The sequence below is a fragment of the Camelus bactrianus genome, chromosome 2 (genome assembly GCF_048773025.1).
Source record: "Camelus bactrianus isolate YW-2024 breed Bactrian camel chromosome 2, ASM4877302v1, whole genome shotgun sequence".
In the NCBI taxonomy this organism is placed as follows: domain Eukaryota; kingdom Metazoa; phylum Chordata; class Mammalia; order Artiodactyla; family Camelidae; genus Camelus; species Camelus bactrianus.
In genome coordinates this window covers 56,837,881-56,850,261 of record NC_133540.1, presented here as the reverse complement: position 1 = coordinate 56,850,261, position 12,381 = coordinate 56,837,881, and the positions used below count along the sequence as shown (strand labels likewise).

The window sequence follows — 12,381 nt, the reverse complement described above, 5'->3', positions numbered from 1 at the left end:
AGTCAGTACCTTTTCTATTCCTTTGGCCTTATTGGTAACATTACTGGCACTAGGGATCACACAGACCAGTTACGAACTTTACTTTCTTCAAGCTCATGTCTGCATTCTCTAAGCCCTGAGGTTGGGACATACACTCCTCTCAGGGTTCTCAGTGTAATCTGGGCATATCCCTCCTACTTTATTAACTACAGTATTATATAAAACTTCCTTTAACGTATCTCTCTCTATCCACTGCTATACAGTAAGTTCCTATGCAATTTGAACGTTCATCTTAAGTCACATTTTTGATCCTCGAACACAGACCATCTTTCAGTAAAAATTGATTGAGAGTTTGCTACATGTTAGTTACTAACGTCTCAAGGAGAAGGCTCTTAATCAAAATTTACTCCTTAAGCTTGTCATAAAGCAACAGGTACATAAACTTTTAATGAGATGAGTATTAGGTGGGGCAACAGGAGGGGAAGAGGGAACAATACCTTATTTGGACCTTCCTTTCTAACCATGACAAGTTTTGCAGGGTGATGATGATGGCAGGAGGGCACATTATTTTCTACATTTTTCTGCTTCTCTCCATTTGATGATGTATAAAATGATATGTCAACTTTTGAAAGGGCTTTGTGCAACCTTTGTGCCAACCCAAACAGCAATATATTTAGATGTTCTGCAAAAAATTTTAAAAGATAATTTAAAAATATATAGATACAGATGAAAATTGAGGGGATGGATACAGCTTAGTGGTACAGTGCATGCTTAGCATGTACAAGGTTCTGGGTTCAATCCTCAGTAGCTCCATTAAAAAAAAAAAGATGAAAATTAAATACAAACTAACTTCATGTATTTATCACATATGTACTACTAGCTAAATCTGAAAATAGCCTTTTGACAGAGTAAACTATAACTTAATACTAACATCCATTTTTTAAAAAGCTAGTTTTGCCCTTGTACCAAACAATCAAAACTAATCATGCATCATACTTTAAATTTCCTACTTAATTTAACAAAACCATTTGTAATACTTCCAGTTTAAAAAAATTTTTTAAACTATACCTTGAAAAAGATGATAATAATGTCATTTCCCACTCTTAAAACTCAATTTTGATCTGAAATTAAAATATAACTTACTGTCAAAAACTGGAGTAAAAATATAAAAACAAATCTCAATACGGAAACAATGTAAAAATTCACAATATAAAATACTATACTTTCTCACAGCCATACTACTTACATTAAGCAGCAATCAATCATAATAAAATAAAAAGGTAACAGTCATACCTATGAGACAAGATGTAAAAATCTGCTTATACTGAGCAGTAGACTGAAAAACAGCTGGTATGTGAATCTGCCTTTGGGGAAGATACGCAGATTTTATTTTCTGCCCACTTGGGAAGCATAGCTCAGAGTCATTTATCTCCTAAAATGGAATAATTCAAGTTATAACAACTCCAGAAAAATACTGTTTACTAATAAGCAAATTGCATAGGTATGTTAAAGAAAATAAACAGATTTTTCTTTTGATTTCCAGATTCCATGAAAATCATTTTCAAATTTTAAATGAGAAACCAAGTATAGCAAGAAAGCAAGAAAGGCTATGGCATGGCCCTTTTAATCATAAATTTGACTAAATTTTCTTATCTGCCCCTTCATGAGTTTTAAAATATTTTTGCTAGAAAAAACTTAACTGATGTGAATGGATCACTATGTACCTGTTTCTGTTACAACTATAAGAATTGTTCACAACCAATATGTAATAAAATATACCTTTACCCTAATAATAATCTGATCAGTAAAACTGAGCTTACAGTGAAAAATGAAAACAATCATAGTAATAGCAGCAGTGGAAGTGGTGGTGGAAAGAGTCAGCGCTCTTAACATATTAAGACTTATTATGTGTCAGATACTGTACCAGACACTTTCAAATATATAACTTCATTTAATGTTCACAACCAGAAGATATGACTGGAGCAAGTGTTCTGGAAAACTCAACAAACACCAAAGCCATCAGCTCCAAGACTAAAATCACTGCACCTGTATAATTTTGATAATTCTTTTGTTGCAATTCAGACAATAACTATTGGCAAAGATGCACCAAGAAACACTGGTACATTTCCTCACCTGTAAATCTCCTGTTATAATGCAGTTGTAGCAGGCAGACCCTCCTAACACATTTTGAATTTCCTCAGTCTTAGAAGTCTGCTTTAAATTCAAAGAAAGTGCTTCCTTTCTGGAAACCAAATCTCCACTGCTAAAATCCTGCTGCTGTTGTTGAAGCATGCTTTTTATCATTTGCAAATGCATAGAGTCTAAAGAGCATTCATTCACAGCATCACTCTGTCTTTCACCTTTATCACTAAAATGCATCCCAGAAACAGTCTCAGCAAAGAAGCCATCTGTTACTTTCTGATCAACTCTGTCTGGAGTAGTCAAGCTGCACTGGGGCATGTTTTGAAATTTCAGCCACTTGCTTTGAGTAGATATATTACCGAGAAGTGAAACATATCCTGGAGTCATTTCACTAGATTCTTTAGAGAAAGAAGTTTCACTTTGGTCCTCAGGCCCAAAGCTAAAAGAAGTTGCTGACTCTTCACACAAGTTGAATATGGGAGAACCAGAAGACTCTTGCCTGTCACAGTCGATCACATGTGAGTAAGAATCTAAGTCAGGTGGCCCACTGGCAGGTGGCAAAGTAATAAATGGAACTCGGGTTCTACTTACTAATGAAAGTCTTTGAAGGTTCTTATTCTCCAGAGAACTTGACTTTTTCATTACTGAAGAAAAAAAAACTGATTAAATAAAAATGTATTACAGACATCACCCAGGCTCTAGGAAACTGGGTACACATATAAAAAAAGAAAAAGTGCCAACATGCTTTCCACACACACACACACACACACACACACATAAACACACAAAATCATATTTCTTCAAAAATAATTTTTTATGGTTTTAGTATCAAAAAAGTAAAGATTCCAAAACTTAATTAATACTCTGACTTTTTTAAGGCTGACAAACTTGAAATCCTTCTCTTTTTCTTTCCCCTCTTAGCTAAGGATTTCCACACCACACCCCTACCCCCATAACTACATTATATTTACATAACATTTATGTTTTCAAAGTACTTTACAGCCAAGAAGGAATATGTCATTCTCATTTTACAGATAAGATTGCCACCAAAGCCTGAGGTAAGATGACTACCAACTGGCAGAGTTACGAAGAGAACTCAAAACTAGTTTTTTGTTCGCAACTTAATATTGTTCTCAAGAGACCGAAGTTCACCGTTCATTTAGCCATGTGTTGTAACTTCCTTTATATATTTATTACACTCATAAATTAATATGTTGACCTTCAGGGTAAAGAAGATTTTTAGCTTCATTCTGATACATTGCTATGCGATAAGAGTTCAATTCCAGTAAACTCATGTAATGGCAGATTTTGTCTGTTTTACAATTCCTTCTGTCAGCAGTGTTAGTAATAGTTATATTACTGAAAATGTAAACAGCAATGTTTGTTGAATAAATAAAGAATGAATAATACTGCACGGTAACTATACAAGCTTAAAGTTTTTATCTGACAATGCTATGGTTTCCTATTTTATAATAATGTACCTTCTTGACAGAGTTTCTATTTCTTGGAAATAAACTCTGGAGGTCACTTGGAAGGTAGGAGAGCAGTAGGTGAGCCAATAACATTCTTTTATAAGGTGTTATATTGTAATTCTAACCAGTTGATCAAGCAACACTGACAGAAAAGTTAAAACCTCATTAAAAAGTAAAATATTCATGGCATAACTATGAAAATCATCTATATCTCATTGTCACTTCACTTGTTTTAGGTACCCCCTCCTCCCATACTGACTCTTCCCTACCCTGTTTCCTCTACCAACCACATGCACTAAACCTCCTCCAACCCACCACCCAGTCATGCTACAGTTTTTATTTTTCTATTCTCCACGATGACCAAAAAATTACCTACAACATCACCCCTTACCCAACATAACCTCAGAATCAGAAGAAGGTACATTGATGAGATTACAAGAAAAGAGAGAGACAAAAGAAAAATTGGTGGAAGGGATCCTACAGAATGTATTATACTTATCAAAAGCAGGAAATCACTCACAGGAAAGAGTCACAATGTATGAAAACACAGAGGCCTGAGAGTGCAACAGAGGTAGCAGCAGTTGAAGAGTTCCCTGATATTGCCAAGACCACAAGGCAAAAAAGGGGATACTAAGAGGTTATGCTAAGGTCAAGCAATGGTATTGATCAGAGATCCATAATGAATCCTCTCCTTAGGAGAGAAAGGGGCTATAGAGGGGCCAGTCTCTGGAGTTACAGCTGTGAGAAGTCTTGCAACAGTAGAAGACACTTCCAGGAGTCAGTGATAAGAAGTTGAGAGGAGAAATAAGAAGGAACTAGACAGCTAGAAGGGAATATTGTATTTGGAACTAAGAGCCACCTGCAATAGAAAAGGTCAAAGGGAGAGAGAGTAGGGGAAGGCTTTAGGGCATAAGACACTGAATGTGGTTTCAAAATTATTTTTAGTTTAGTAACAATCTCTAAAATGAAAAACCTCATTTTATGCAGACAGATAGCTATTAGAGCAACATGGTAACAATTATCTGAGAAAGTAAAGATCACCAGGTAAAGTTCTTGCTTTCAGGGACTCCTCAGAGAATTCTAACATGAAGTCTTCATCTCTTGAGTTCAGAGAAAAAGTAGAAAGAGGGCTTAATGTTGAGATCTTTTGTTCTGGTGATGTCACCTATTCAGAAAGAAGAAATAAAACTACAGACCAGGATTTTTTTATTGTATTTTTCCCCTATAGTTTGAATGATTTCTAATAACTGTATTATAAAAATAATTATTTCAAGCACATTAGGTAGAGCTACAGTGGGGCAAAGTTTCTTCCAAAAGCGACAGGATAGAATAAACTCACTAAAATAAATAATAATAATAGAAAGTGAAATACAGAACATAAAACCTGATGGATTTATGTGAAATGAGTCAGATCCTGATTTGGATTGATCTGGGTTATGGAAATTTGGTTCTGAAGATAAGTTTCTAGTCTGAGGGGCTCAGACTTAATCAGACCTCATGTTTGGAGCCGTGCAGATAAAACTTCCTGCAGACCCAAGGACTGAATAGCTTTTCTCGGTATTCTCAGGTCTAGGGTTTATCTGCAGTTGATCTAAACTTCAAAATACTGTTCCCAAATGGAATAAACTTTTTTGAAATATTCCACATCTGAACAGTCATATTATTCACTATGTTATTATTTTCAGAATGGTATTTAATTTTGTTGCTGCTTCCAGAAATTAATCACCTTAAAAATCTAATATGATGATCATATTTAATATACGTATCTGTGTAAGAACAGAATACAAGTTTGGAAGAAAACATATCAAACTGTTAAGAGTGGTTTCTAATAGAGGCAGGATTAGGGGGAAAGGTTCTTTTACTTATAATCCTATACCCTTCTGAATGATTTGAACTTGTTAAAATATGCTTGTGTATTTGTTTTTTGAGTAAATGACAATAAAGATAAAAAGATTATTTTTAGATTTTAAAACATTTTCTTCATTAGCTGCTTGGATCAAGGTGCTGTGCTATGAGCTAAGAATGTGAAGATGAATACTCATGGTCCCTACACTCAGGGAGTTCAGTTTAATAGAAGAAACAAACAAATGGGAAATTACAATTCAATCATCAGCATAATAGATTTACTATATTATTAAGTTCTTACTGTGTGCCCAGGACTATTCTAAGCACTTTGTATTTTTAACTTACTTGATCCTTAAAACAACCATATGAGGTGGGTACTCTTATTTTACAACTGAGGGAACTGAGAAAAAGCAGTTAAACAATTATATTTGCTGAAATTCACCCAACTTATAAGCAGCAGGATTGGAATTCAAACACAGGCAGTCTAGATTGTACTGTCCCTTCAAAACAAGAGAACAATCACAGGCAATACTTACTGAGTATTACACCCTGTTCCCATAGTACTTTCTCTACAAACCTGCCAGAGAGTTCTTGCCAAATGTAAATTCAATCGTTTCACTCCTCTCACTAAAATTCCAATGGTTCTGGATCTCTCTCAAAGTACAATGCAGCTCTGACAATGTCTCATGGAACCGCCCTGCAAGATTAGGAACCTTACCTCCTCTTCAAACTCACTCACTCCATGGCAATCTCCTTGCTGTTCTACAAACTGGCCAGCACTCTCCTGCCTCAGAACATTTACATTTGCTATTTCCTGTGCTTGTAATGCTCTTCCTCCAGATACCTGCATGGACCTCTTTCTTCCTTCAGATCTCTACTCCAATGTTATTTTAGCAGAGAGGCCCTACTTGACCTATGTAAAATAGAACTCTATCCACATCTGCACTCTTATCCCTCTCACATGGCTTTATTGTTCTCCATAGCACTTAAAACCCTCTTATTGTCTGTCTCTTTTCATTAGAATTTAAGTTCCATGAGGGCAGGTCTTTGCCTGTTTTATTCACAGGCCTATCTCTAGCACCTAAAACTGTGCAACACACAGCAGTTGCTCAAGAAATAGTTGATAAAGGAGTGACTGACTGACCAAATATGGTATTCTAAAGAGTTTTACACAAACACTGCCTCTATTTTCTTACCTATTCACTATTTAATCCACTTTTTACTGATTTCTACTCTATTTCACTGCAAGTACTCTTGCCAAGGTCACCCAAGACCTCCAAGTTGCCAAATGCGATGTTTCTTTTCTCATTTTATTAGATGTCTCACCAATAATTGATATAACTAACCCTCTCCACCCTCCAGTTCTTCAGAATGGGATATGACACACTCTCTACTCTAAATAAACCTATCCATTCTCAGTACTTTAAACTTTTCTATGTGTAAATGACTACACAAACTTCTCCTCTGAACCAGACCCATGTACCCAACTTCTTACTTAACATCTCTACTTGACTGTCACACAGGCATTCCTTCCACTTCCATATACCCCCCCAAACCTGGTCCTCCTGATGTGGACTGAACTGTGTCCCCCCAGAATTCATAGCTGAATTTTGTTTTATTGAAGTCCTAACCCCGAATGTGACTGTATTTGAAGACAGGGGCTTTAAGAGGTACTAAAGGTCATAAGAATGGTATCCTGATCACACAGCATTAGTGTTACAAGAGAGCTCTCTAGCTCGCCTGCTCTCTCTCTGTTTCTGTGTGTGTCTCTCTCTCTCACATACCTAGGAAAGCCATGTGAGGATATAGTGAGAAGGGAGCCATCTGTGAGCGGGAGCAGAGTTCTCACCAGAACTTTGATTTGGGACTTCTAGCCCCCAGAACTGTGACAAAATAAATTTTTTAAGCAACTCATCCTGTGGTATTTTGTTACAGCAACCTGAGCAGACTAATACACTCCTCCATCTTACTGCCTCAGTAAAGCCCACCGCAGTCCACATTGCTAAATCAGAAAGCAGGAGTCTTTCTCATCCCCTCTTTCATCCTATTCTGTACATCCAAACCAGCAACATCCATGCTTCTACCTCCAAAATTTCAACTCCTCTATACTTTCACTGCCACAATCCCTGCTTCAAGTCATTATCATCTAAGGGTCTTCTTAACTGGTTTCCCTGCTTCCACCACAGTGCCCATCTAATCCATCTTCCACATAGCAGCCAACAAAACCTTTAAAAAATGTAAATTGAATCATGTGACTTTCTGCTGAAAATCCTTCAGTGATTTCTCAGTTGAACACAGCAGTATCAAAGTTTTTAGCCTGACCTAACCTGCAAGACTATGTCTGGTCCCGCTCATGTTTCAGTTTAATTACTGCTTTCCCTGTCCACAATCCAGCTACTTCGGCCTTCTTTCACTTTCTCGAGCCCGCCCAATTCTTTTCAATCTCAGGGTATTTATACTTGTTGTCTCTTTACATGGTATGTTCTTCCCCTCACTGCTGCCATAGCTTAAGACTTCCCAATCATCCATAATGTAGATTCCCCTATAATTTCAGAGTATTTTCACAGCTTTTCTACATAGTAATTGTCTCAATTCATTTGTTTGTTCTCTTCATTAAAATCTTTCTCCTGCTGCTGGCCTTTAAAAACAGAAATCATTCCTATTTTGTCCATAACCCTATACCCTAGTTTACAATTTCCTGACCTAAAGAAGGCATTCAATAAATACTGCTGGATTCCTATTTATCATGAATTTCAAATTTCACAGTAAAATTTCATAGTCTATTTCACACATTCCACACATTTCCAATTACGATCATGCTTAGGCATTGCATTATATATTTGTTACTATTGTTGGGACTCTTTTTCTATTATATTTTCTATTTGGTTTAGGAAAGTTATTAATTTTTCAAGCTTATCTCGTCTTCAGCTCCTTTACAAAATTACTCTTAAACCTCTCATTTTTAACTGATTCTTCTAATTTCTATTTCTTCCTTTCTAATTATATATGCCTCTCATTTCATGTAACATTACAGAAAAATCTGTGAATAACAAAGATAGTAATCATCCACATTTTGTTACTTATTCTAACAGAAATTACTTTGTGCATTTCATTATTAAAATAATGTTGGTTGGTTGTTCATTAACTTTCTTGATCATGTTAAAAAAAAAATCACCCAGTCTTAAGATTTTGATTTTTCTTTTTAGTTTTTAATAGGCATTTTTTATAAGACTACCAAAATTTTTTACTCACAACTATTAAAACTTTGTTTACATTATACCTTATTTGCTTCCCACGAAGTACTCTCTGCTGATTTAAAGTTATAATCCAAATAATGGTAAGAATGTTCTGAATCTTTAGGAGAGAAATCTAAAATTGCTGTGGGGGAAAAAAAGCATGGATCTTTTCACAACAGTTTGTTCAATGTCAAATACTTTTTAATGTTAATTTTATTTACAATTTACTTACAATCATTTTCAACTGAGTCCTTATTAGACTCAGCTATCACTTGAAACTTGTCTTCAATATTAAAGTTAGTACCTCCTTTTGGAAAGTTTTCTTCATCTGAGGACTAGAAAATAGAGATCCATTTATGAGTTTAGAAAAATTATGTGTACATATCCATATCTTATCTATCTCTCTATATACCTCTATGTATCCACACATATACATACAGTTATGGTTATAACTTGAGACACAGAAAAACAGAAATATGAAGAACATTATGAAGCCAACTCCATTCAGGGAAAGCAGAGTACATCATATTTCATCAGTTCTTATGACTCACATTTCTTACATCTTAACATCTTTAAAATAGGGACGCACCTTAAAAATGATGACATTTTTACACCTCTATAGGACAGGCAACAGTTGTGACATAGCTGTCATTGCCTGTGCATGTACAACTATATGCAAAGTATTCATACTGTTCATATAATGATCACTTAAATATGAGTTTGTGCACTGTTAATATTATACGTTATTAAGTAATTTTGCTGTTTAAATGTCTTCAAAAAGATCACACTAAGGTTTAGCACCGAACAAAAAAGTACTGTGTTCACAGAAAGACAAGAAAACAAAGCAGCGTGATATACAATAAAAATCTATGCTCAAATAAATCTAAGAGTCTTTCAATAAATATAACATTAAAAATCTAACTGAAGGTGAAAAGGCTTTGGAGATCTGTTTCATAACACTGTAAATAACTTTCCATTACTAACGTGTGCACATAAAAATGGTTAAGATTAAAAAAAAGTTAAGATTCTCAGTTTTATGATTTTTTTTTACTTTTTTTAATGTAAAAAAAGGCAATGATAAAGCATTGTATAATGTTAACTGCTCTTTTTTCTTAGTGGTATATGTTATAATAGTGCTTCTTACAATTGGTGATAGTATCTTAGAATTTGATGAAATACAAAATTTTTTTAAAAGTTCAAAAATGTCAATTCTCCCCAATATCTATGTACAAGATCTATGAAATTCCAATCAAATTCCCAACATCTCTATGTGTATGTATGGAACCTGTTAAGATAATTCAAAGTGCAAAAAGATAAGAACAAAGTGAGAAGATAAAATCAATTGTAGGTGAATTAGATCGAAATGTGAAAGGCAAAATAATAAAGTTTCTACAATATGAGAGAATATCTTCATGACTTTGGGATAGAGGAAAACTTCTTAAACAAAACAAAAAAGCACTAATCAGAAAAGGAACAACAGATAAATTGTATTGCATTAAAAATTATAAACTTCCATTCATCAAGAGTGAAAGATAAAGTCAGACTCAGGGGAGATAAGCATACCAACTAAAAACTGAGGAAGGAAGCTTAACAAACACATCATGAAAGAAGAAATGGAGAGGGCTAATAATCATATGAAAAGGTCCCAACCTCATTGTTAGGCAGGAAAATGCAAACTAAAATCACAATGAATATCACTGAAATACCACTACATACCCACCAGCACAGCTAAAATTCAAAGCAAAAAAACTGTCATCACCAAGTGCTGATGAAGACGTAGAGTGATGGGAACTCCCATACACTCCTGACAGAAAGGCAAACTAAAACAACCATTTGGAAAGCAGTTTGGCATTATCTACTAAAAGTAAAAACATGCACATCTAGTGATTCAACAATCCCACTTCCAGGTAGTGTCACTAACAGAAGCGTGTCATGTACGTACATGTTAATGACGGTATGTGAATGTTCACAGCAGTATTATCTTTAAGAGCCCCCAAATGCAAACAACCCAAACACTGAAGAATGTACTGGGGTGTATTTACACAACGGAATCTATACCAGCAACAAAAATGAATGAAGTACAGCCACAGATAACAACATGGATGAGTTTCAAAATTGCAATGTTGAACAGAAAAAGCCAGACACAAAAAATACACTGTGTATTACTCTACTTACATAAAGTTCTAAAAAACAAAATTCATATATGGTACTATAAGTCAAGATAGTGGTTATCTTTGGGGAGAATGGAAGGGGTAGTGATTGAAAGGGGGCAGAAGGGGGCCTTCTGGAATGCTGGTAATGCTCTATTTCTTAAGGGTAGAGGTTACCTGGGTGTGTTCACTTTGTGGTAATTATTGAGCTGTGTGCCTATGATCTGCACACTTATTTTGTATGTGTATTAATTAAAAACGGAAAAATTTTTTTAAATCTCTTTAACAGGTATCATTTTAAATACATGCATTATCATCCTCTCTACATAACTTATTCCATTTGGTAGAAATGAGAAGTACATGGTGTCATATTTAGCGGGGAGGAGGGTGGACATTAGAAGGGAAAAAAAAATCTACCAGCTGTTAAACATATTTTCTATATATAATCTGCCTATCTGCTCTTGTCATGAATTCCTAGTCTTCTCTGAAGTGAAAAGTAATCCTTTAAATTTCTGATCCTAAAAAGGTGAAAATCCTTCAAATATTTTTATCTTAGTTTGATTTATTATGCTTCTTCAACTTACTAAACTCCTTTTTAACTTACAACTGTACAAAGATTTAAATACACTCTCTTTGCAAAATTTAGTACTGACATAAAGGAAATGATTTGGCACGATACAATATAAAAATATTTTTACCTGCAAGAAGTCAATCTGCATACAAGTGCTAGGCAACTTTGGTGTCAGAAAACAAGTGTCTGTTGTATAGTTATCATATGCAATGCTCTCTGGAAGCTGACTGCATTCTAGCTGTGAGCTGTGTCCTCTGACCATCACAGCACTAGTAGCTGATCCTTTCACTTGATGCCCTTGAAACTCAACAGGCTATAGTAAATTATTAAAAATGAGTACTGCATAAATTTATATATTTACAATGCATATATACAAAGAAAATAATGCATAATTCAGCTTTCTATTATTACTTAATGTAAATATTTACTGAGACTAATAATGAAAACGAGGAAACATACCTATTTCTCCTAAAACATGTTATGGGTAGGCTAACTAGTTTAAAGTGCAGTGATTTAAATGCATTCAAGTTCAAGATTAATAAGTATGTTTTTTTAATAATAAACATAAGAAGTAGTAATAACAGGGTGATTAAGCCAGAAAGACACAGGTGTGCCTTTCTTATGCCTCCACTAGATATTATACAATTTTCCACTACGGACATCATATGATACTACAATGAAGTTTCTTCTTATCTGTATATTAACTGTACTGCAAACTCCTTGAGGGCAGAAACTTCTCTGCTTCATCAGGGTATCACCTGCATTTAACACCAGGCTTGAAATATAGGAGGCAAACAAACATATGAAGAAAGAGAAGTAACAGAGGATGCATTTTCCTTTGTTTAAGGGTTTTGTAAACTATCAGGCTATTAGCAAGAGGGATGATAGGCTCCCTAGCAAGAGGGATGATAGGCTCCCTACCTCCCAGATGGTCTCACCCTATAGCTCTAAGAAAAAAGGCCTATCAGTACCAAGACAGACATGCA

The 12,381-nt window shown here is 35.0% G+C and overlaps 1 protein-coding gene across 8 annotated transcripts in view; it reads right to left on the bottom strand.

Annotated features, from left to right (window-relative positions):
* The window catches only part of ZGRF1 (zinc finger GRF-type containing 1), a 58,798-nt gene that overhangs the window by 26,302 nt on the left and 20,115 nt on the right, over nt 1-12,381 (bottom strand). For all 8 annotated transcript variants that reach the window (XR_012499349.1, XM_045515787.2, XM_045515790.2 and 5 more), the window contains 6 exons: nt 8,907-9,009; nt 8,719-8,816; nt 4,635-4,758; nt 2,713-2,765; nt 1,273-1,411; nt 477-661 (listed from right to left, as the gene is read on the bottom strand). Coding sequence is in view for 7 of the 8 variants with exons in the window: in XM_045515787.2 (XP_045371743.2) it covers nt 477-661; nt 1,273-1,411; nt 2,713-2,765; nt 4,635-4,758; nt 8,719-8,816; nt 8,907-9,009 (702 nt within the window). In the remaining variant the exon portion in view is untranslated. The remainder of the gene's footprint in view (nt 1-476; nt 662-1,272; nt 1,412-2,712; nt 2,766-4,634; nt 4,759-8,718; nt 8,817-8,906; nt 9,010-12,381) is intronic.